General features: G+C 54.5%; 1 protein-coding gene across 3 annotated transcripts; it reads right to left on the bottom strand.

Moving 5' to 3' along the window:
* Positions 8,164–20,433, bottom strand: CERCAM (cerebral endothelial cell adhesion molecule). Of its 3 annotated transcripts, XM_003353677.4 has the most exons (13): positions 20,238–20,433; positions 17,903–17,993; positions 15,593–15,703; positions 15,301–15,418; positions 14,637–14,771; positions 14,267–14,471; positions 13,071–13,190; positions 12,700–12,776; positions 12,510–12,616; positions 11,091–11,223; positions 9,966–10,093; positions 9,565–9,768; positions 8,164–9,176 (listed from the first exon to the last, which is right to left on the bottom strand). In XM_003353677.4, the coding sequence occupies exons 3-13, from the start codon at positions 15,664–15,666 to the stop codon at positions 8,924–8,926; spliced, it is 1,554 nt and encodes a 517-aa protein (XP_003353725.1). In that variant the 5' UTR covers positions 15,667–15,703; positions 17,903–17,993; positions 20,238–20,433; the 3' UTR covers positions 8,164–8,923. The 3 variants fall into 3 exon arrangements, with proteins under 3 accessions (XP_003353725.1, XP_020925296.1, XP_001925614.3); XM_021069637.1 differs by lacking the exons at positions 17,903–17,993; positions 20,238–20,433 and adding an exon at positions 17,096–17,356; XM_001925579.6 differs by lacking the exons at positions 17,903–17,993; positions 20,238–20,433 and adding an exon at positions 16,707–17,043.

Genomic DNA, 23,866 nt, shown 5'->3' with positions numbered 1-23,866 from the left:
AGCGGTTAAAGAACCTGACTAGGATCCATGAGGTTGCGGGTTCAATCCCTGGCCTCACTCAGCGGGTTAAGGATTCGGCATTGCCTGAGCTGTGGTGTTAGTCACAGACATGGCTTGGATCTGGTGTGGCTGTGGCTGTGGCGTAGGCCGGCAGCTGTAGCTCTGATTCAACCCCTAGCCTGGGAACTTCCATATGCCTCGGATATGCCCCTAAAAAGACAAAAGACAAAAAATAAATAAATAAGAATAAAATAAAAGAATAAACAGAATAAGCAAGGAGGTAGGGAAAGATAGAGACCTTAAAGAGAAATCCTCTTTCAGCCCTTGTTTTCATCAGCATGATTTTCCTTGGACTGACGTTTCTTTACCTGCCCAAGGGGTGAAAGGCTCAGGGAAAAGGGAGAAAGGAGTCCCCTCAAGCTTGCCTTTGAGCCAGGCAAAAAGGGGGCTCCATGTGGTCCAGACTTTGGGAAAAAGAACTTTTGTAGGATTTGAAGCAAAAGCCTGATAGTAATAGAGAGTGTGTATTCACACAGTGCACACCTGTGCCTATTACTTCTCCCTGAAATCTGGTGCAAGGATGAGTGGTCAGTGCAGTTAAGAATAGAGGGTAGGGGAGTTCCCGCTGTGACTCAGTGGATTAAGAACCTGACTCGTGGTGGTCCCGTTGTGGCTCAGCGGTAACGAACCTGATCAGTATCCATGAGGATGCACATTTGTTACTGCATGAGGATCCCTGGCCTCAAACAGTGGGTTAAGGATCTGGCCCTACTGCAAGCTGTGGTGTAGGTTGCAGATGCAGCTCTGATCCCACGTTGTCATGGTTGTGGTGTAGGCTGGGAGCTGCAGCTCCGATTTGACCCCTAGCCTGGGAACTTCCATATGCTGTGAGTTTGATCCTAGAAAGAGGAAAGAAAGAGAGAAAGAAAAGAAAGAAAGAAAGAAAGAAAGAAAGAAAGAAAGAAAGAAAGAAAGAAAGAAAGAAAGACAGAAAGACAGAAAGACAGAAAGAAAGAAAGAGAAAGAAAGAAAGACAGACAGACAGAAAGAAAGAGAAAGAAAGAAAGACAGACAGACAAAGAAAGAGAAAGAAAGAAAGAAAGAAAGAAAGAAAAAAGAAAGAAAGAAAGAAAGAAAGACAGAAAGAAAGAAGAAAGAAAGAAAGAAAAAAGAAAGAAAGAAAGACAGACAGACAGAAAGAAAGAGAAAGAAAGAAAGACAGACAGACAAAGAAAGAGAAAGAAAGAAAGAAAGAAAGAAAGAAAAAAGAAAGAAAGAAAGAAAAAGAAAAAGAAAGAAAGAAAAAGAAAGAAAGAAAGAAAGACAGACAGACAGACAGGTGAAGGAGCAGTCATCTCCCAGGCTGGGCCCCTGCCCTCTCTGCAGCTCACAGCAGGGGCTGGAGCCCTTAGGCTCTGGAGCAGCCTCTCCAGTTGCCCAAGTGCCTGGTTGCCAGCTGTTTCCATCCTGGAGCATTGCCTCCAGGGCTCTGATGCAACACCACAGCCCTGCCCTGGGGAGAAGGAATCGGGCGCTTCACACAGGGTCGGGCTCTTTTTTTCAGGTAACTGTAGAGATTTCAAGTCCTGGATGGAGCAAGGAGAGAAAAGTCTCCTAGGCCCTATCGAGGCTTGTCTTCTCTTGGACCCTTGACCCGCCCCTCACTGGCCTTGGCCTTCAAGTTTGGGTATACACTGGGCTCAGCGCAGCATATGGAGGTTCCCAGGCTAGGGGTGGAATCAGAGCTATTGCTGCCGGCCTACACCACAGCCACAGCAACGCCAGATCTGTGACCTACACTACAGCTCACGGCAATGCTGGATCCTTAATTCACTGAGCAAGGACAAGGATCAAACCCTCGTCCTCATGGATACTAGTCGGGTTCATTAACCACTGAGCCATGATGGGAACTCCAAAATGCACATTCTTCAGGGCCCACCCTAGACTTATCTGAACCAGAAACTGGGGTGGGTGGATGGGACAGCAGTGTTTTAATAAGTTCTCCAGGGTTCTCTTGTGGCCCAGAGTTCTCTTGTGGTGCTGTCACTGCAGTGGATGGATTCTTGCTGCGGTGCGGGTTCAGTCCCTGGCCTGGGAACCTCCACAAGCCGTGAGCGTGGGTAAAAAACCCCAAACCAGTTCTCTGAGTGATTCAGGTGCATTCTGAAGTTTGGGAACCACTTCCCAGAGGATCAGGGAGGGTCATGGAGGGCAGATCCTGTCCTGTCCCTTCATTTTAGTGAGAGGGAAACAGAGGCATTGTACAGAGAGCAGGACCTGGCTCAGGTGGCACAGATAATCAAGTGGCAGAGGGGACACTGGAAGTTAGACTACCTGTTTCCAGAGACACCCCCTCTTGCCTCGCCCCGCTCTTTCCTTTGACTCAGGCCGATCACCCAAGTCCCTCCTGATTCACTGTCACTGTCTGGAGGGTCACCGTGATGCCCGGACCATCAGGGCCGCCCACTCCCTGTGCCAGGCACCATGCTCACCCGCATTGGCTTGATGAACCCTCACAACATCCAGGCGGGCTGGCTCAAGTATAACCCCATTTTGCGGACCAGAAAACTGAGCCTAGAGAAAGGTCAGGACACTTGGTCACAGAGCAAGAAAGGGCTGAGACGACTCACACCAGTTTCCTGCCTCCAGAGCCTAGGCTGTAGCCAGCAGGACCACACCCAGGCTTGCAGGAAGGGCTCTTCTCTAGCATCTTCTGCTGAGACACCTGAAGGGACAAAAAGCTCCTTAAGCAGGTAAAACAGCTGGCAAACAGCCAAGGCCTCGAAGCTCCTGCGTTTACTCAGAGCAGAGCGCCTGTTGCTTGGTGTGCCCACAATTGTGCCGACCTTGTAGGGCAGGAGCGGGGTGGATTAGAAGCAGTCCACCAGGGAATTCCTGTCATGGCTCAGCGGAAATGCATCCGACTAGGAATCATGAAGTTGCTGGTTCGATCCCTGACTTTGTTCAGTGGGTTAAGGATCTGGCGTTGCCGTGAGCTGTGGTGTAGGTCACAGACATGGCTCAAATCTGGTATTGCTGTGGCTGTGGTGTGGGTTGGCAGCTACAGCTCTGATTAGACCCCCTAGTCTGGGAACCTCCATTTGCCTCAAGTGCAGCTCTAAAAATAAAAAAGAAAAATTATACAAGCGTCTTAGCAGTCTGGCATATTTTAGAGGACATTTGCAAGTCTCAATTAAAATTTCATAACTCAATCTTCATAATGTATATTACGATTAGAAACTATAGTATAAAATATTAAGAAAGATTTCAGTCTTTTTGTCTTTTTTTTGGCAGGGGAGGCTGCACCCACAGCATATGGAGGTTCCCAGGCTAGGGGTCAAATTGGACCTGTAGCTGCCGGCCTACACCACAGCCACAGCAACGGGGGATCCAAGCTGCGTCTGTGACCTACACCACAGCTCACAGCAATGCTGGATCCTTAACTCACTGAGCAAGGCCAGGGATCAAACCCTTGTCCTCATGGATACTAGTCGGGCTCGCTAACCACTGAGCCACGACGGGAACTCCCTTAAGGAAGATTTTAAAACTCAATTTTTTTTTTTTCTGTACCCAGTTGCATTCGGAAGTTCCCAGGCCAGAGATTGAACCCAACCCACAGCAGTATCAATGCTGGATCCTTAACTGCTAGGCCACCAAGGAACTCCTGAAACTCAGTTTTGTATCAAACTTCCAAATAAGTCATTATGCTGGATAAAAGACAGACACAAGAGTTCCCTAGTAGCTCAGTGGGTTAAGGATCTGGAATTGTCACTGCTGTGGAACAAGTTCGAGCTCTGGCCCTGGAACTTCCTCATGCCATGTGTGCAGCCAAAAAAAAAAATTCCACAAAATTGGAGTTCCCGTCGTGGCTCAGTGGTTAACGAATCCGACTAGGAACCATGAGGTTGCAGGTTCGATCCCTGGCCTTGCTCAGTGGGTTAAGGATACAGCGTTGCTGTGAGCTGTGGTGTAGGCTGGCGGCTACAGCTCCAATTTGACCCCTAGCCTGGGAACCTCCATATGCTGCGGGAGCAGCCCTAGAAGAGGCAGAAAGACAAAAAAAAAAAATTCCACAAAAAAAAATTTAAAAAAATTAAAAAAAATATATAGTCACAAAAGGTCACATGCTCTCTGACACAAAGTGTACAAATCTTTTCTTAGGTCAGTCTCCCGAGGCAATAGGAATAAAAAAATAAACAAATGGGACCTAATCAAACTTACAAGCTTTAGCACAGCAAAGGAAACCATTAAAAAAAAAAAAAAAAGGAAAAGAAAAAGAAAAGACAATCTACAGAATGGGAGAAATTAGGGGTTTTTTTGTTTTTGTTTTATTAGGAGAAATTAGGGTTTTTTTGTTGCTTTTTTTTTTCTTTCTTTTTTTTGGTCTTTTTTAGGGCTGCACCCACGGCGTATGGAGGTTCCCAGGCTAGGGGTCTAATCGGAGCTGCAGCTGCCGGTCTACACCACAGCCACAGCAACACCAGATCCGAACTGCGACTGTGACCTACACCACAGCTCACGACAACGCCAGATCCTTAACCCGCTGAGCAAGGCCAGGGATTGAACCTGCAACCTCAGGGTTCCTAGTCAGATTTGTTAACCACTGAGCTACGACGGGAACTCCAGGAGAAATTAGTTTTAAACAATGCAACAGACAAGGGCTTAATGTCCAAAATATACAACCAACTCATACAACTCAACAACAAAAAAACAAACAACCCAGTTGAAAAATGGGCAAAGGACTTCAATAGACATTTCTCCAAAAAAGACATATGGATGGCCAGCAGGCACATGAAAAAATGTTCAACATCACTAATCATTAGAGAAATGCAAATCAAAATTACCATGAGGTGCCAGCTCACATTAGTCAGAATGGCCATCACTAATATGTCTACAAATAGGATTTCCCATTGCGGTGCAGTGAAACAAATCCAACTAGTAACCATGAGGTTGTGGGTTCGATCCCTGGCCTCACTCAGCGGGTTAAGGATCCGGCCTTGATGTGAGCTGTGGTATAGGTTGCAGACGCGGCTCGGATCCTGCATTGCTGTGGCTGGCAGCGGTGTAGCTCCAGTTCAGCCCTTAGCCTGGAAACCCCTGCATACTGCAGGTGCGGCCCTAAAAGAAAAAAAAAAAAGAAAAAAAAAAGTCTACAAATAACAAATGCTGTAGAGGTTGTGGAGAAAAGGATTGGTGGGAATGTAAATTGGTACAACCTCTATGGAAAACAGTATGGATGTTCCTCAGAAAACTAAACATAGAACTACCACACGCGGAATTCCCGTCGTGGCGCAGTGGTTAGCGAATCCGACTGGGAACCAAGAGGCTGCGGGTTCGATCCCTGGCCTTGCTCAGCGGGTTAAGGATCCGGCGTTGCCATGGGCTGTGGTGTAGGTTGAAGATGCAGCTTGGACCCCGTGTTGCTGTGGTGTAGGCCGTGGCTCTGATTCGACCTCCATATGCCGCTGGAAGCGGCCCTAGAAAAGGTAAAAAGACAAAAAAAAAAACCAAAAAAAAAAAACCCAAGAACTACCGTACGCTCCAGCAATCCCATTCCTAGTCATATAACTGGACAAAACTACAATTCAAGATACATGAACCTGTATGTTCATAGCAGCACTATTCACAGTAGCCCAGACATGGAAACAACCTAAATGTCCAGCAACAGAGGAGTGGATTAAGAAGATGCGGGGGAGTTCCCATTGTGGCTCAGTGGTAACAAACCCACCTGGCATCAACGAGGACACAGGTTCCATCCTGGCCTTAACCCTCAGGGGGTTAAGGATCCGTCATTGCCATGAGCTGCGATGTAGGTCGCAGATGAGGCTTGGATCCCATGTTGCTGTGACTGTGGTGCAGAACAGCAGCTACAGCTCTGATTCGACCCCTAGCCTGGGAACTTCTACATGCCGCAGGTGTGGCCCCGAAAAGCAAAAACAGAAACAAAAACAAGATGTGGTACATATACACAGTGGAATACTACTCACCCATAAAAAGAATGAAATAATGCCATTTGGAGTAACATGGATGGAACTAGAGACTCTTATACTAAGTGAAGTAAGTCAGAAAGACAAACCATATGATATTACTTATACCTGGAATCTAAAATATGGCACAAGTGAACCTTTCTTTAGAATAGGAACAGACTCACGGACCTGGGGAACAGACTTGTGGTTGCCAAAGGGGAAGGGGGCAGGGAGTGGGATGGACTGGGAGTCTGGGGTTGGTAGATACACAGAATTACATTTAGAAGGGATAAGCAAGGAGGTCCTGCTCCACAGCACAGGGAACTATATCCAGTCTCTTGGGACAGAATAAGACAGGGAATGATATGAGAAAAAGAATGTAGGAGTTCCCATTATGGCTTAGGGGGTTATGAACTCAACTAGTATCTATGAGGATGTGATAAGGATCCGGCATTGCTGTGGCTGTGGCGCAGGCCAACAGCTGTGGCTCCAATTCCACCCTAGCCTGGGAACTTCCATGTGCTGCAGGTGCTGCCCTAAAAAGCCAAAAAAAAAAAAAAAAAAAAAAACCCAAAATGATCTCCAGGGAGTTCTCTGGTGGTCTAGTGGTTAGGATTCATAGCTTTCACCACTGCAGCCTGGGTTCAATCCCCAGGCTGGGAGCTAAGATCCCACATCAAGTCACTGCTCATTGCGCCCACTAAATATACAAATGAATAAACAATAAAACGATCTCCAGATCTGTCTACAAACCAGACCCCCTACCTCATAGTTTTCTCTTAATGGAACTTCGATACTTACAGTAGTTTGGGCCCAGAACTTTTTTTTTTTTTTAGGGCCATACCTGAGGTTCCCAGGTTAGGGATCAAATAGGAGCTGTAGCTGCTGGCCTACTCCACAACTGCAGCAATGTCAGATCCAAGCCACATCTTCGACCTACACCACAGCTCACGGCAACACCAGATCCTTAACCCACTGAGCGAGGACAGGGATCGAACCTGCATCCTCATGGTTCCTAGTTGGATTCGTTTCTGCTGTGCCACAGCGGGAACTCCTACTTCTTGTTTTGTCTGTCTCCCTCAGTAGAATATCAGCTCCATGAGGTCTGAGATTTTTTTGGACAATTTTATTCACTGCTGTAGCCCCTGCGCCTAAACGTGGCCCTTAGTGCTCAATAAGTGTTCATTTTAATGAATGAAAGGAACGCCCGAAGCCTGGAAAGGAGAAATGATTTAGTCAAGGTCATCGCTCTCCAGAATCAATGACTTTCGTTCTTGGAACAAAGCACTAATCCCACAGCTCTGGTCCAAAGTCCTTCTCAGAGCTGTGCCTGGCTCCGGAACCAAAGCCGGGCCAGCCGGACCTCATCCCCAGGATGGATGGAGGGAAAGCCTAGCCCGGGGGCGCCTGGCCGACTCTGCGGGGACCCAAGTACTTACACGCCCCAGTCAAGGGGCTGCACGGAGGAGGGGCTCCTCTGAAAAGGGAAGGGTGGAGACGGCTGTGCTGTACCGGAGGCCGCGGAAGCCACGGTCAAGGCAAGGGAGCCACCTCCCGACCCCCTTCCAGCTGCCTGAGTGCAGGCACTGGAGACAGTTGCTGGACCCAGAAACCTGACCCTACAGGGGTGGGGAGGGAGGAGGGCCAGAAGTTCACCCGCAGAAGAGCAGAAGGTGGAGCCGCTGCAGGTAACCCGGAGCACAGGGGGCCCTGGTGCCCTGCCCGTTGTCAGCCCCACACCAGCAGAGGGCGCTCTGGCCCACGAGGTCGGGGTCCGCTCGCTTGCCCTCTCTGGGGGCCACACTGGTTAGGGTGCGAGAGGAGAGGAGCCCGGGATCTCCGCAACCGCTTCCAGGGGAGGCTTCCACCTGCCCGGGAGAGGATCCAAAGGAGCCCTCAGGAGTTCTGGGTCTGGCCTGGGCCCACCCGGGAAGCAAGGTGAGGCCGGTGATGACCGTGACAGCCCCGGCGGGTGAGCACCCAGTGTGGGCTGGGCTCCAGACCCGGCCACTTTATACCCACCGGCCCCTGAGCTCCTTCTCTTCCCGCCTCCACTTTACCAATGAGGAGCCTGAGCCCGGTGGCCCCGCCCCTCCTCCGGGCTGCCCGCACCCCCGCCGTGTCTCCACCTGCTCATCCGCAGCCTGGGCTCTCTCCCTCCTGGATGTAAGAACACACAAAGAGGCTCAGCCAGGAGTTACAAAGTATAAAGTGCAATACCAGTCAGCTTTTATTGAGGGCCTACTGTGTGCCGAGTCCTCCTCCCCCCTCCCTGCCCCACCCATTGGCCGGGCGTGGAGCTGGGTTGGGAGCTGAGGCGGAGGTAGAAGGGGCCCAGAGGGCAGAGGTGCCCCCTCCCCACCGCAGCTGGGGCCTGAGTGGGGGGCAGGGCTCGTGTCTGCCCAGAGTCAAGATGAAGGCTGGGGGGCCTCCCTTCCTCCCTCCACTCCTGGCCCTGAATCAGGCCAGGCAAAGTAAAAGGGCTTGTGAGCCCTGCCCTTGTGGTATATGACCTTTGACCTTTGGGGAAGGGGACCCATCTCTGAGTGGCTTCTCCTGATGGAGGACAGGCCCAGAGGGCAGAGTGGCCCTGCCCAAGGTGGCAGTCAGGTCTCTACTGGGTCTGTGGTTCCTGATGGCAGTTTCTGCTCTGCTCCGGGTGCTCCTCTGGGGCGACAGGAGAGGGGAGACGTGAGACGGAGAAAGAACTAGAGCTGGACAGTGAGAGACAGGGAGAGAAGCAGACACAGAGATAGAGACACAGAGCAATGGAGAAGGGGCTCAGAGAGAGAGATGGGGAGCTAGGGATGGACAGAGAAAGGCAGACACAGCCGAAGATACAGAGCCAGAGAGACAAAGCCAGAGTCAGAGAGGGAGAGAGAGGAGGCCGCTGAGAAGGGGAGACAGAGATCCAGACACAGAGAGACGGCGCTGAAGGGGAGAGAAGACAGGCCCCCCTAGAGCTCGTCCTGGGGGCGGGGATGGAGGCTGTGCCCACTGCTGCCGGCCAGGTCCAGGCGGGGGTCACGCAGGGTCTTGTAAGAGCCGCTCCAGCTGATGAGGCGGCCGCTGTCGTCGTCCCAGGGCGAGGACGTCTCTGTGTCGCTGAGCCACTCGGCATCCCCGGCGTAGTGGGTGGGAGCAGCGAGCAGGGGCCGGGCTGAGAAGGCCCGCAGGTCCCGAGGCCAGAAGTGTGCCTTGTACTGCTCACTGGGAGGTGGGAGGCTGGCTCAGGGGGGCTGGGGTGGGCTGCTCCCCCCAGACCCATGCCAGCACGGAGCCAAACCCCTCACTACCCTCCCCATCTAGTCCTCCCAACAAACATGAGGCGGGATTTCTCTTATCCCCATTTCCCAGATGGAGAAAATGAGGCTCAGAACGGGAAAATCGCTGGACAGAAAACCACAGGGCATCACAGAATTCACACATAGACTGGTCTGCCTCCAAGGTTAAGCTGGGCTCTTCCTTGGTGACCTGAAAGACGTGACTCAGCCCTGCCAGCTGCAGCCTCCCCACCCGCCCAGTGAGGGGACCTCCTCCTTGCTGAGGTGGGCTCTCGGGATGGGGGGACCCTGCCCTGCCCCCCTCCGAGGCTCACTTGGGGTGCTGGTCAAACATGATGGGCAGGAACTCGTCCACGGGCAGCATTCGGCGCAGGGGCTGGGAGGCCAGCAGCTTGCGGGCTCCGGCCAGGCTCAGGACATAGGCCAGCGTCCAGTAGGAGTACCCTGCCACCACAAGCTGTGGCAGCCCCTCCACGGCTGCCTCCTCCTCGGGGTTCACCTGCTTCCGGCCGAGGTAGCTGCAGGCGACACCAGGGGTCCCAGGAGTCACTGTGGATGTCACAGGGCTCCTCCCACAACCCCATCTAGAGGACCAGGCTCAGGGGAAGGGAGGGCTGGCCAGGGCTCCAGGCAGGAACCCCCTGACCCCAGGGACCTGCCCCTCTCCCTTGCCCCCCCCCGGGGGGGGGGGGGGGGGGCACAGGCTTCTTCATACATTAGATCCCAAGGAAGCTTCTCCGCCTCCACCTCCTCCATCAGCCGCTCCAGCCGCCCCCTGAAGTTGCTCTCAAAGCGCACATCATCCTCAAACACCACGACCTGGGCCAGGCCCTGGGCAACCACCTGTGGCACATGGGGGGTAGGTGGCTCTGTAGACTCAGGCTGTCCCCTTCCACCTGGCTGATACAGACACTCTTGGAACGCCTGGCCCTGGCATTCCCGGCCCTTCGGGCCCCAGTCCAGCTCTCAGAACAGATTCACAATGGCCATCAGAACGTTTGCTGCAGTCCCTGAGCGCTACTCTATGCCAGGGGCCGCGGTGCTCATCTCCAGGGACCCTCAGGAGGCACGATGTCCCTGAACGGCAGGAAGGAGATGGAGACACAGCGAGGTCAACCCCCTTGGCCGAGGACACACAGCCAGGAAGTGGCGGAACTGGGATCCGAACCTCCCTCTGCTGGACTCCAGGGCCCGGCTCCTCGCTTCCGCCTCCTGAGCTCTCCTAAAGGAAGCAGGGCTGGGTGGGAGTGGGGAGACCCTGCCCCCAATAGCCAGGAAAAAAAAATACTTTGTGTAGCCTTTGGAAATGTGAAAAGAACATGAAATCAGCTCAGTAAATGGTGAAATGTACATCAATCTGCAATCTGTTCAGAGGCCGCAGAAAAACAGAAACACAAGCTCACAGCCATATCTTGGCTACCGTAGAAAATAAAAACAAGGAGTTCCCATTGTGACTCAGCAGTAATAAACCTGACTAGTATCCGTGAGGATGCGGGTTCCATCCCTGGCCCTGCTCAGTGGGTTAAGGATCCGGCGTTGCCATGCGCTGTGTTATGGGTCGCAGATGGGGCTGGATCCTGCGTTGCTGTGGCTGTGGTCTAGGCCGGCAGCTGCAGCTCCGATTCGACCCCTAGCCTGGGAACTTCCATATGCCCAGAGTACGGCCCTAAAAAGACAAAAAAATAAATAAATAAAGATTTCTGATGAATGAGGTATCGGGTTGGACGCAAGGCAGACTTAAAGCTGCTGGCGGGTCTTTGTCAGTCTGTTTAGTCACCCACTGGTCACACAAGTACTGGCACGAGCAGTGGACAGGGCAGTGTGTGGGGGGGTGTCTCACCTCCTCCCAGATGGAGTAGTGGCTGAGGAAGCAGCCCACCTCGCCCTTGGTCAGCGTGCGGCCCGAGTAGGGGTCCTGGTAGCCGGGGAGCAGGTCCACGCCAAGCCTCCTCATGACACTGCTGTTGAGCATCCTGAGGGAGTTGGTGTCATGGGGTTAGTGGTGCCCCCCCAGCCCCCAGGATCCATCCAGGGGCACCTGGCCCCTGCAAGGTGGGGCCAGTCACACTGGAGTTTGGTTTGCAGGAGGCTTCAGCCTTTGTTCCTGCTTCATGTGGCCCGGAGCCATCAGTGACTGGACCTTGGGTGTCGTAGCTGCCTCGAGAGAGAGAGACCCCCAGGGGAGGGGGTGGCAGTCTGAGTGGGAGACACCCCAGAAAGATGCGGGCACGTGGCAGATACTTAGGCAGAGGCCTAAGCAAATGATGGCCATCTTGCAGTTAAAAGGGCTGGGACAGGAGTTCCCTGGTGGCCTAGTGGTTAAGGATCAGGCATTGTCACTGCTGTGGTTTGGGTCACTACATGTGGTTGGGTTCCATCTCTGGCCCAGGAACTTCTTTTTTTTTTTTTTCTCTTTTTAGGACCACACCTGCAGCATATGGAAGTTCCCAGGCTAGGGGTCGAATCAAAGCTGCCAGCTGCCGGCCTACGCCACAGGCACAGCAACGCAGGATCCAAGCCATGTCTGCAACCCACACCACAGTGCACGGCAACGCCGGATCCTTAACCCATTAAGCAAGGCCAGGGATCAAACCTGCGTCCTCATGGTTACTAGGCGGGTTCTTTACCACCAAGCCACAATGGGAACTCCCTGGCCCAGGAACTGCATGCCATGGGCATGGCCGAAAACATTAAAAAGTAATAACAATAATATAGAGAGTGGGATATATGCAGCAAATAGCAGTGTCCCTATGGGGCTGGGTGACCTCTGGCCTGCTCCCACCCCCACCCATCAGGGATCTAAGTTCAGAATGGAAAAGAATAACCCTGACGATAATGATGAAGGTATTATTAACCTCTGGAATACTTCCTACGTGTCAGGCCTTCGCTGGACCCTTACAAACCCTTAAGAGAAAAGCACAGCTTCTCGCCCTCATGCAGCAGGTGGAGGGACAGGACGACATGCTGGAGGCGGCGCAGCTGGTAAGCAGCAGAGCTGGAACCCCAGCCCAGGAGCTCCAGACCCTGGGCCTGAAGCACTGTCCCCTCTCCCTCGGGTGGGCTGAGGGAGGGCATCCTGTCCCATCTGGTCTCCCCTGGACCCTGAGACAGAGGTACCCAGGCCCTGTTTGAATACCTCCTGGAACAGGAAACTCACTCAACGCATCGTCCGCTTTTCCCGCCCCCAGGGAGCTCTGAGGGACCACGCTGGCCCCCCAGCTGCCCAGGGCCCTGTCCCCACGCAGGAAGCCTCACCCACCGGCCGTCCACGGCGTCCACCACCCGCCCGGCAATCTCCATCTCCCAGAGTGAGCTCAGCATGCGCTCTCGGCGGTCGGGCCGGCGGGCCAGGCTGATGACAAACACCTGGAGGAGGCAGGGTCGTGGGTGCGAGGGGGGAGGGGAGAGGCGGGAGCCCCCCCCACCTCCTGGCCCCAATCCCGACGTACCTCATCAAACCCCATCTTGCTGGGCCTCTTCGGGGGCCGGGACACGTGAGCCGAGGCCCACATGGGGGGCCCATCCACTGCAGAGAAAGCATTCCCCACTCCTGAGTCTGCACCCTGGAGTTCTAGGCACCCCCTCCAACCCCAGCCTCATTCCTGCCCCCTCGGCAGAATGCCCAGCAGATCACAGAATCCACCTGCCTCCATGATATGGATGGGCAGGCGGAGGCCCAGCGGGAAAAAAGGACTCGCCTAGAGTCAGGAAATGAGTTGGGGGGAGGCTGAGCCCCCAGCCCCCTGCCCAGCCAGGGCCGGGCCTAGAACAAGGGGCAGGTAGGGGAGGGCAGGGGGCAGCAGCAGCAGGCAGCCCTTACCCAGCGCTTCCAAGAGCAGATGGATGAAGTTGACTCTCTCATCCTCCAGCCCCTGGTGGGATTTCACAGGCACGTTCATGTACCCGTAACGGTGCTCGTTGCACACGTGCACTGAGACCCCTGTGGAGAGAGGCCGAGTGGGGCTCTCAGGACCCAGCTGAGAGGTCTCAGGCCCAGTCCTGCCCAGGACCCAACACGTGAGTCCTCTCTGGAACTCACATCCTCACCTGTGGGGCTGGAGGGAGAAAGGGCTTGGATCAAATAATATCTAAGGACCATTCTGCTGAGATGTTTATTCATTCGACAGGCGTCTAGAGTACCAGCTGGTCAGGTCCACATAAGCTGGCCCCTGCCTACCTTTCCTGCCTCAGCCTGCACCAGGCCCTTCTCGCTTACTATGCTCCAGCCACACCTGCCTTTTGTGTGCCCTGCCACCACAGGACCTTTGCACCTGCTGTTGTTTGAAACGCTCTGTCCTGCTCTCTTTGCCTTCTAATGCCCGCCCATACCTTATTTTTTAGTTTTTATTTATCAGATCCCAGCTGCAGCTGCCACCTATGCTGCAGCTCTGGCAATGCCTGATCCTTTAACCCACTGAACCAGGCCAGGGATTGAACCAGCATCCTTGGCGCTGCATAGATGCCACCAACGCCATTGCACCACAGCAGGAACGCCTGTCTGCACATGCTTTCGATCTCAGTCCTGAAGTTAACATCCTATGCTTCAAGAAAACTTTAAAAAAGTGAAAAATGGAGTTCCCGTCGTGGCGCAGTGGTTAACGAATCCAACTAGGAACCGTGAGGTTGCGGGTTCGATCCCTGCCCTTGTTCAGTGGGTTAAGGATCCAGCATTGCTGTGAGCTGTGGTATAGGTTGCAGACGCGGCTCAGATCCCGCATTGCTGTGACTCTGGAGTAGGCTGGCAGCTACAGCTCCGATTTGATCCTTAGCCTGGAACCTCCATATGCCACGGGAGAGGCCCTAGAAATGGCAAAAAGACCAAAAATAAATAAATAAATAAAAATTAAAAAGTGAAAAAAGAGAAAAATTTTCAAAAGGAAGGAAGGGAGGCTACAGACCTGAAGGACAAACAGAAGTTACAAGATGAGCTGCGGAGTGGGGAAGGGCATGCAAAGCAGCAGGAACAGCACATGCAAGAGCCCAGAGGCCTGGAAGCAAGGCTCGAGCTGTCCTCACCGGCAGCCTGACAGGCGTAGGCAAAGACGATGATGTCGTCGAAGGGCCAGGTATAGTTGGGGTGAGGAGGGTAGAAGGAGAGCTGGCCTGTCCCCTCAGCCCGCAGGGATATCAGGAAGGTGGAGTGGACCATGGGGACGCGGAAGCAGCCCCGGCGCTGGCGGTTCTTGGTGGGGAAGTACTCAGCCGTGCGGCGGTAGTAGCCCTGGGGAAGGGGGTGCTTCCGGGTGTGAGAGGGCACCCCTCCGTCCCAGCACACGGCTCCCCTGCCGGGGCCCACAGACCCCACCCCAAGGCCTTCAGGCTCTCTGCCCTCCGCGTCCCTCCTTCCCGACCTCAAACCGCCTGACGCCTCCGTCCCTGGCCTTACCTGGGGGGTGATCCCGCACCAGAAATTGGAGTAGTAGGTCTGGGAGTCCAGCATCGGGGCCACCACGGGCAGCTGCTGCTCTATCAGAAGCCGCAGTGTCTGGTTGTTGGTCAGAATATTGTCTGTGTCTGCAAACTTTGGGGAGGGGGGTTGTCACAGGCCCCAGCCTTGTCTGGGCTGCAGCCGCCCCAAGGATTCACTGAGTGGGATCCCTCTGGATTTCCAGAGACCCAGAATGTCTCCCAGGATCCAATGGGGTTCCCTCAGAGAGGTCTACCCTACAAACCAGTAGCTATGTTTCTGGACCAAGGATCTAGTCTGGCTCAAGAGATTGGATCCAGAGGACACACCTGAGTTGCTGATCTAAAAACCTTATCTGAAGTTTTAGGAAATAAATTCAAAGACCGACTCTGAACTCTAGTCTAGGGAACTGGGCTCAGTTTATACCCTGGGCATTAGCCCAGGGATCAAGGCTCAGCATATACCCTGGGCTCTGTTTCAGGTATCTAGTCTGAGCTCAAGCATAAGGATCCAAGCTCCATATCTGATCTGGGTTCTGACCTGGGTTGCTGGCTGAAGGATCCAGCTTCCAGGTGGTTAAGTCATGCCAAGATTTCTGACAAGGACAGGTGACACCCACCTGTGGGAAGCCAGACTTTCTTACCAGGATATAGTCAGCCCCCCAGTCCCTAGCAAAGGTCAGGGCTTCTTGCTTCAGCTCCATCAGAAACTGGTGCCTTTCTTTGGTCCAGTGCTTAGGTCCCTCTTCATCTGGGTAGGACCTGAGGGGGTGAGGAAATGAGATGGTGCCGTGGGGCAGGTGCATGTGGTCTCCCTCTCTGCGGGGCAGGGGACAGAGCCCTGGCCTGGAGGCTGTGGCTCAGGGCTGTCCCTTTCCCTCTCTGGGGTGCAGCTGCTGCCCACCTTCCCCAGAACCCTCCCCCTCGGGCCACCACCTGGGCTCCCCCTCAGGCCTCCAGACCACAGCTGCATAGTCCTCGCCCACAGCAGCCAGCCACTCCTGCAGCATCTCTGTGGTGCTGTCCTCATTGTGGTCCGTGGCACACCTGGGGACAAGGAGGAAGAAGGCTGAGGGACAGACCTACAGAAGGACCAAACCCTGAGGCAGCTTGGGCCCCTGGAGCACCAGCGCTTGCACTCCAGGGAGCAGTAGAGGCAGGTGTGCTGCAGGGGAAGGTAGGCAGCCAGGTTCCATTCGATAGATCTGTGACCCACTGTGTGACCTCTGGCAAGTCCTGACCCTCTCTGGGCTTCACTTTCTCCCTCCGTAACTATAAGCTGTCCTGGCCCACTCAGGGGTGGAGATGACAGAACTCGGAAGCATTTTGAAAGATGAAAAGGAACTCAGCTTTAAGGAACACACCTGCCTCATTTCTGGGTCACCTTCCTTCCCTGCTGTGTGACCACAGGTCAGCCACCTCCCCTCTCTGAGTCAGGACTGGACAGAAGAGCTGCTGCTTGCCTCCGCCCCAAAGCGGTCAAGGAACCAAACTACACTCTGAGTGGCCCTGAGAAATATTGCTGGACCCAAGTTCCATTGCCACCATGCACAGCCTCTCCAAAGGGGCTCTCATGACAGAGGTGGGTGCGGATGGCTTAGCCAAGAGTCCGGGTTTTAGGTGAGGCTGCCCCTTTAAGCCAATTCCCCAGAAGTGAGGACTAACTACGTGTCAAGTCTTACAGGGGTGGGAACTAACTAACTCCCAAAGTGGTAATTGTGGGCGGCCATCCCAGGCCACGGCTCCACCCCCCCAGCCTGACTTTGGTGAGTTTCGGAGGGTAGTTTTGTCATTTCTCTCAGCTTATCCCCAACCTCAGCTTGGGCCTCCTCCCTGTTCTGGCTTCTGTAAACTGTGGCTTCTAATTCAAGCACCCTGCGGGGACGCCTAGTCCCCAGGGGAATGCAGAAGGGGGCTTTGCCCTTGGCTGGCAGGACCCAGACCTCTCCTGAGGGAGCATGGAACCAGCCCAGCGGAAAGGAGAGCAGCACAGAGTCCCAGGCTGAGGCCACCTCCACGGGCCCCCAGGAACCCCCAGGAACCCCCAGACCTGCTGATCTCTGCCACATCAGACCCCAGGGGACGCCAGCTGCTCCAGTCTGCTCCACTCTGAGTCAGTCCGCGCATCCACGGGTCTAAGGGCTGAGTTTCAGCTCTGAGGTCAGAGCGCGAGGGCCTGGGCCCAACTCACACCCAGAGGAGGTCCCAAGAGGAGAAGAAGGGATGGGCGCCCCTATGTCAACCTAAGGTCGCAGAGGTGCGTCTGTCTGCCACGCCAGGGAGATAAGGGGTCCCTGCCAGAGGAGGGCCTGTCTGCAAGGGGAGGGGCCTGTCTGGGTGGTGTCTGGGCAGGGAGCAGATGGGGCCATCTGGAGCCCCGACTGTCGGTGGAGTTGGGGCTAGATGCCCAGTGGGTGCCAGTGCCCGGGTCTCTCTCACCAGAGGGCCAGCCTGGCCCGGGGATAGTCCAGCCGCTCCAGCGCGCCCAGGTAATGGGGCAGTGAGTGCTCGGCATTGCGGGCCAGGATGACAAGGACCACGGTGGGCAGCGGCGGTTCTGCGATGCCCGCAGCCTGGAGCCGTGGCCCCAGCAGAAGCAGCAGCTGGAGCAGCGGGGCGGCGGGGGCAGCGCGCATGGCGGGCGCTCGGGGCGGCGGCGGCGGCGGCCCCCGGGGCTCCCGGCCGGGCCGAGGGGAGTGGGCGGCGCAGCAGGGCTGGGGCGGAGCCTGGGGCCTGGGCGGGGCCGGGGCGGGCCCGGAGCGGGGTCGGGGGAGCGTACCCCAAAGTGAGCGCCCAATCCCACCCCTATCCGTGGATTCTCCAGTGTCCTCTCCTCGGCCAGGGGTACCGCAGGACCAGAGGCTGGATACCCGCCCCAGACGCGAGCCAGGAGCAGCCCCCTCCCGGCTAGAGGGGCGCCGGGAACGGCATCCGAGCCACCCTGGCGTCTGAGAATGCTCGACTACGAATCCCTGGACGTGCAACTCCCAGGATCCGGCTTCACTGAGCGCCTGACGCCTCTGAATCCGTATTCCCTGACCATGCTTCCGACCCTTGGACTTGAGCCGCAGGCCCCGCGGGGGGGCACCCACTGGGCCGCGGCCTTTCCCGGGTTTCCCGGTTCCCGCCCCCTCCTTCGCCCCGGGCGCCCTCTGGCGGGCCCAGACGGAACTTCGCAGCCCGGCCAGCCGCCGCGTGGGCGGAGAGCAAGCCCTGCCTGGGGGGCAGGGAAGGGGTCGCCCTGACCTGCGCTCGCCATCCCGCCGCCGTCCGAGTCTAGCGTCCTCTGCGCGTCATCGTCCTCACCTCCGTCGCCAACACCGGCACTGCTCCGGCCCTTTAGGAGAGCAAAGCCGACTCAGACCAATTGTAGGACCAGGGGGCACCACACAGCCCCCCACGGTGACCCAGCCCCCTTCCAAAGCAGGGTGACTCCGTGTCTGGTCAGAGTCGGGGTCCTAAGGCCACTGCTGAGATGGAAAAGGATCCTCATTCAGCCTCTCTCCTCATTCAGCAGGGGAGGGGCCTGGAGGCCCCAGTGGTGGGTTCCAGCTCTTATCTGCCACCGACCCCTCAAGCAGGCCACTTTCCCTGAGCCTCAGGGCCTCCTGGGTAAAATCGGGCTGATACAGCCCCCATCTAGAGGGTTTGCAAGGTTCCTCGAGAGCGAGAGCGTGAAGTCACTTGAATCTCTGAGTGGAGCCTGGCAGGCAGAAAGGGCTCCTGGGGCTGGAAGACAGAACTGCAGAAGTCAGGCTCTCTCTCTCTCTCTCCTTTTTTTTTTTTTTTTTTCTGTCTTTTTGCCTTTTCTTGAGCCGCTCCCGCGGCATATGGAGATTCCCAGGCTAGGGGCCTAACCAGAGCTATAGCCACTGGCCTACGCCAGAGCCACAGCAACTTGGGATCCGAGCTGCATCTGCCACCCACACCACAGCTCATGGCAACGCCGGATCCTTAACCCGCTGAGCAAGGCCAGGGATCAAACCCACAACCTCATGGTTCCTAGTCGGATTCATTAACCACTGCGCCACGATGGGAACTCTGCAGGCTCTCTTTCCATTCAGCCCATCACCCACGGGAATCTACTTTCCTATGTCCCCTTCGGTCGCCCTACAATCTCTTCCCAGGGTCAGGGAGGGGGGCTAAACCAGTGCACACTATTTCCTCTGGGAGGAGGGGGATGGGGGACCAGCAAGGAACAGACTTGCCTAGCGATGGGGCAGCTTGTAGGGGCTTCCTACCCCTGGAGTCCTGGTCCCCAGCCCAGCTCCAAAGCCTCCACCAGGTGGAGCTGCTTTGCAGCCAGTGGTCCTGCAATGGAAGACCTGAGGCCCCCCTGAAGCATCCTGTGGAAATACAGGCATCCCTTCCTTTGCATGGTCAGCCTCTGCTGGAAGTCCCTCCCAGCCCCAGCAAAGCAGTGTCCCCCACCCCGCCCATCCCAGAGTCTCTGCCCATCCTGTTAGTCCTTCAGGCTTCCAGATTCTTCCCTCACCTCAAGTCCTCCTCCTCCTCCCAATGCACTGACCCCTCCCATCCTCACCTCTCTCCCTCCCCAGGCCATCCAGCAATCCAGCCTGTCACTGACTCCCTGACTGCCCCAGGGTTCTCCCATCAGTCCCGCCTGTAAAGACCCTGTAACTATCTTGCGTTGGGGCAGCTTAGGGCTACTGCCAACTCCTGATCTCCACTCTCAACTGGACTTTCTTTTTTTTTTTTTTTTTTTTGTCTTTTTGCTATTTCTTGGGCCGCTCCCGCGGCATATGGAGGTTCCCAGGCTAGGGGTCCAATCGGAGCTGTAGCCACCAGCCTACACCAGAGCCACAGCAACATGGGATCCGAGCCGCGTCTGCAACCTACACCACAGCTCACGGCAACGCCGGATCGTTAACCCACTGAGCAAGGGCAGGGACCGAACCCGTAACCTCATGGTTCCTAGTCGGATTCGTTAACCACTGCGCCACGACGGGAACTCCCTCAACTGGACTTTCACTGAGCCCAGCAATCCAGTGTCCCTGAGCTCCTTATCGGCATTTCAGATGCCCGGTCTTCTGTCGCCCTCACTCCACTCCCCCTCCCCCAGTGAAAGTCTCTCTGCCCTTTTTGGAGAAAAGAGAAGTCGTCACCCGAAAATTCTCATTTCCAGCTTCCGACACGCCCCCCTGCTGCCCAGAAGGCATCCCCAGCTCTCACCACCATGGAAGAAGCACCCCTTCGTCATAACAGAACTGCCCTTGGGCTCCGAAAGCCACCTCTTGCCTTTCCTGAATCACCAGCCTCAAGCCTCCCTCTCTTCCGGATCCTTCCTTCGGCATTCCAAAGGACTTAAATCTCCCCCAACTTAATGCTTTTTGTTTTGGCTACACTGACAGCATATGGAAGTTCCTGAGCCAGGGGGTCGAACCCGCGCCACAGCAGTGACCCAAGTGCTGCAGTAACATCGCCAGATCCTTAACCCACTGCGCCATAAGCGAAATCCTTCCCCAACTTAAAACAGGAAAACAGCCAGTTGCCTCCCTCCCTCCAAACCGCTGGAAAGGCTGATCTGATGTGTGCTTTGCTCCTAGTCTCACTTCCTCACCTTCATTCGCTGCTTGACACACACCAAAGCTGCTCCATCCAAAGTGCTCCTGCCAAAAAGGCATCCTCCTGGCCACTCCCCCAAGGGCCATCCCTCGGCATCCAAGCAGGCTGCCTGCAGCAGCTGACCTGCTGGACCACGCCTTCTTCCCGCAAAACTGACACGTGTCTCAGCTTGCCACCGGAGCCACAGTCCATCTGTCCGAAACAGAAACCCAGTTTTTTTCCCCCCAAAACTGGTGGCCTCTCGCAGGCTGGGGACCTGATTTTTGCTGATAACAAGTGCCTCTTTCTCAGCCCAGTCTGTCATCCTGACCAGACCCCCTCAGCAACTCTGGCACATGGGCACCTCTTCCCTTCTGCTCAGGGCACCAGCATGGCTCACCTGAGCCACTGCACCTCCAGCACCCCCCACCCCCTCAGGCTTTCTCCCCGGAAACTTCTGCACTCAGAGGTGATGTTACACCCTTCAGGGGCTGCCATGGCCATCAGCATAGGGCTCAAACCCCTTAAGGGACAACAAAGCCCTTCATGGCCAGCCTGTGGCTTCTCTAACTCCTCTGACCTCCCCTCCCCCATATCCTGCTCCAGTCAAATTGGATTATGTACAGTTTCCAGAACACTCCATACTTTAGGACTTTCCCACATCCTTTCTTTGTTGTTGATGTTTCTCGCTTGAACTGGTCTTTCTCTTCCTGGCCAGCTCCTACAAGCCCTCTGGAAAGCCTTCCTCAGGGTCACATCTGGGGGACATACTCCTCCGTGACACACCATATAATCCCATTTGTTCACCAGATTTATTGAGCTCATGCCGTGTGCGAAAAAATTGGGGTGCTGGGAATACAGAGGTGCACACGACAGACAGTCTCTGCTCCTAATGTGCTCACATTCTGGCGAGGAAGGAGACAGGGAACAAGCCAACTGATAAACTAATAGATAATTTCAAGGAACGGAAACTATGAACAAAATAAAACAAGAGATGAGAACAGAGAGTGACTGGGGATGGGAGGCAGCATGGAACACAGGGGTCAGTAAAGACATTTCAGAGCAAGAGGGGAGCCAGCCAAGGGCAGATGCGGGTGAAGAGGGTTCCAGATGGGGGTAACAGGTGGGGCCAAGGCCCTGCAGGGGAACGGGCAAGGAGGCCAGGGCAGTTGGCGCAGAGTGAGCAAGGGAGGGGCTGTGGTAGGAGGCGAGGACCACTCAGGGCCTTAAAGCTATGGAAGGATTTCTTTTTTCTTTTTTCTTTGTCTTTTTGCCTTTGCTAGGGCCACTCCCGTGGCATATGGAGGTTCCCAGGCTAGGGTCGAATCAGAGCTGTAGCCACCAGCCTACGCCAGAGCCACAGCAACTCAGGATCCAAGCCACGTCTGCGACCTACACCATAGCCCACGGCAACGCCAGATCCTTAACCCACTGATCAAGGCCAGGGATCAAACCCGCAACCTCATGGTTCCTTGTCGGATTCGTTAACCACTGAGCCACCACGGCAACTCCAGGATTTCTTTTTTTTTCAAGGCTGCACCTGGGCATATGGAAGTTCCCCGGCTAGGAGTTGACTCAGAGCTGCAGCTGCCAGCCTCCACCACAGCCACAGCAATACTGGATCCGAGCTGCATCTGTGACCTATGCCACAGCTTGCAGCAACACCAGATCCTTAACCCACTGAGCAAGGCCAGGGATGGAACCCACATCCTCATGGAGACCCTGTTGGGCTCTTAACCTGCTGAGCCAGAGTGGGAACTCTGATCCTTTTTGTAAGTGCAATAGGAAGACATTGGAAGGAAGAAGCAGAAGTGTGGCGTGATTTGTCTATAAAAGATTGCTCTTCTTCCAGCTCAGAGGGTGGACCACAGAGGCAAGGATGGAAGCCGGGAGAGCCTTCGAGAGGGAGAGATGATGGTGGGCAGAGGAGGGCTGTATACTGGAGGCAGAGCCCACAGCCTTATGGGATTAGAGGTGAGAGGTGGAGCGAGGAATCAGGATGGCTCATAAGGTGGGCTGGACACACCTGAGAAGGAGCAGGTAGAAAGTGAAGTCAGCTTCTGGGTTGGACCTTATTTGGGGCTGCCATTTGGACCTGCAAATGGAAAGATCACCTGCCAGACCTGCCTGGCCGTGAGTTCTGGGGCAGGGACCCGTCTACCTCCTTCACCATTTTATTCCAGCCCTAGCTCAAGGCCAGCTGGGCACAGGGTGGGCTCTCAATAGAAATATGATGAGGTCCCAACCTCTATGGAAAACACTATGGAGGGACCTCAGAAAACTAAATCTAGAACTACCCAATGATCCAGCAGTCCCGCTCTTGGGCATATATCTGGACAAAACTTTCATTGAAAAAGAGCCATGGGAATTCCCACTGTGGCGCAGTGGAAACGAGCATAACTAGGAACCATGAGGTTGTGGGTGCCATCCCCGCCACACTCAGTGGGTTAAGGATCCAGTGTTGCCGTGAGCTGTGGTGTAGATCAAAGATGTGGCTCGGATCCTGCGTTGCTATGGCTGTGGTTTAGGCCAGCAAATGTAGCTCCAATTGGACTCCTAGTCTGGGAACCTCCATGTGCCTCAGGTGTGGCCCTAAAACAAAAAAAAAAAAGAAAGAAAAAGAGCCATACACCCCTATGTTCATTGCCGCACTGTTCACAAGTAGCCAAGACATGGAAACAACCTAAATGTCCATTGACAGGTGAATGGATTAAGAAGATGTGGTATATATACAATGACTCCTCCTACTCAGCCATAAAAGAGAACAAAATCCTGCCATTCGTAACAACTTGGACGGAACTAGAGATTCTCATACTAAGTGAAGTAAGGCAGACAGAGAAAGGCAAAAACCATATGATATCACGTATATCTTGAATCTAATATATGGCGCAAACGAAACTATCTACACAAAAGAAACCAAACCAACTCGTGGCCTCGGAGAACAGACTTACACTTGCCAAGGGAAGGGGGAGGGGGAGGGAGTGGGATGGACTGGGAGTTTGGGGTTAGTAGATGCAAAGTCGTGTGTTTGTAGAGGATAAGCAATGAGATCCTGCTGTGTAGCACAGGGAACTATATCTAGTCACTTGTGATGGAACATGATGGAGGATAATGTGAGAAAGAGGTCACTTTGCTGTATAGCATAAATTGATGGAACATTGTAAATCACCTATAATAAAAAATTTAAACATAAAAAATAATAATAATAAAAAAGAAAGCAATATGGTGAGGTCACTGACTGGGGTGGGCTGATCAAGCACCTATAATCCTGCTTATACTTGATGTTTGGCCCCAAAATATAACAGGAAGACATAGTCTGCAAAGGTAATTTTGGACCAAATTCACAGAAACTCTGAAGTGGTGGATCTCAAAGCATGTTCCCTGGACTAGCCAGTATCAGCCACACCTGGAAACTGTTAAAAATGCAAATTCTGGAGTTTCCTGGTGGCCTAGCAGTTAAGGACCCGGTGTTTTCAGTGCTGTGGCTGGGGCCACAGCTGTGGCACTGGTGTGATCCTTGGCCTAGGAAGCAGGTGCAGCCAAAAAATAAAATAAAAGCAAATTCCTAGGCCCCTCCTCATACCTACTGAATCAGAAACTCTGGGAGTGCTGGGATGGGAGTGGAAGTTAGATCAACAAGACATT

Source organism: Sus scrofa, chromosome 1 (genome assembly GCF_000003025.6).
Source record: "Sus scrofa isolate TJ Tabasco breed Duroc chromosome 1, Sscrofa11.1, whole genome shotgun sequence".
NCBI classification, from domain to species: domain Eukaryota; kingdom Metazoa; phylum Chordata; class Mammalia; order Artiodactyla; family Suidae; genus Sus; species Sus scrofa.
This window is presented reverse-complemented; position numbering and strand designations above follow the sequence as displayed.

What these genes read in the sequence shown, in the direction of transcription:
- CERCAM (XM_021069637.1), bottom strand. Translation starts at nt 17,292, where the DNA reads ATGCGCGCTGCCCCCGCCGCCCCGCTGCTCCAGCTGCTGCTTCTGCTG. An exon ending in GGGGGGCTGACTATATCCTG is followed by an intron (nt 14,772 to 15,300) that starts GTAAGAAAGTCT and finishes CCCTCCCCAAAG; the next exon opens with TTTGCAGACACAGACAATAT. An exon ending in CTACGCCTGTCAGGCTGCCG is followed by an intron (nt 13,191 to 14,266) that starts GTGAGGACAGCT and finishes CTCTCTCCACAG; the next exon opens with GGGTCTCAGTGCACGTGTGC.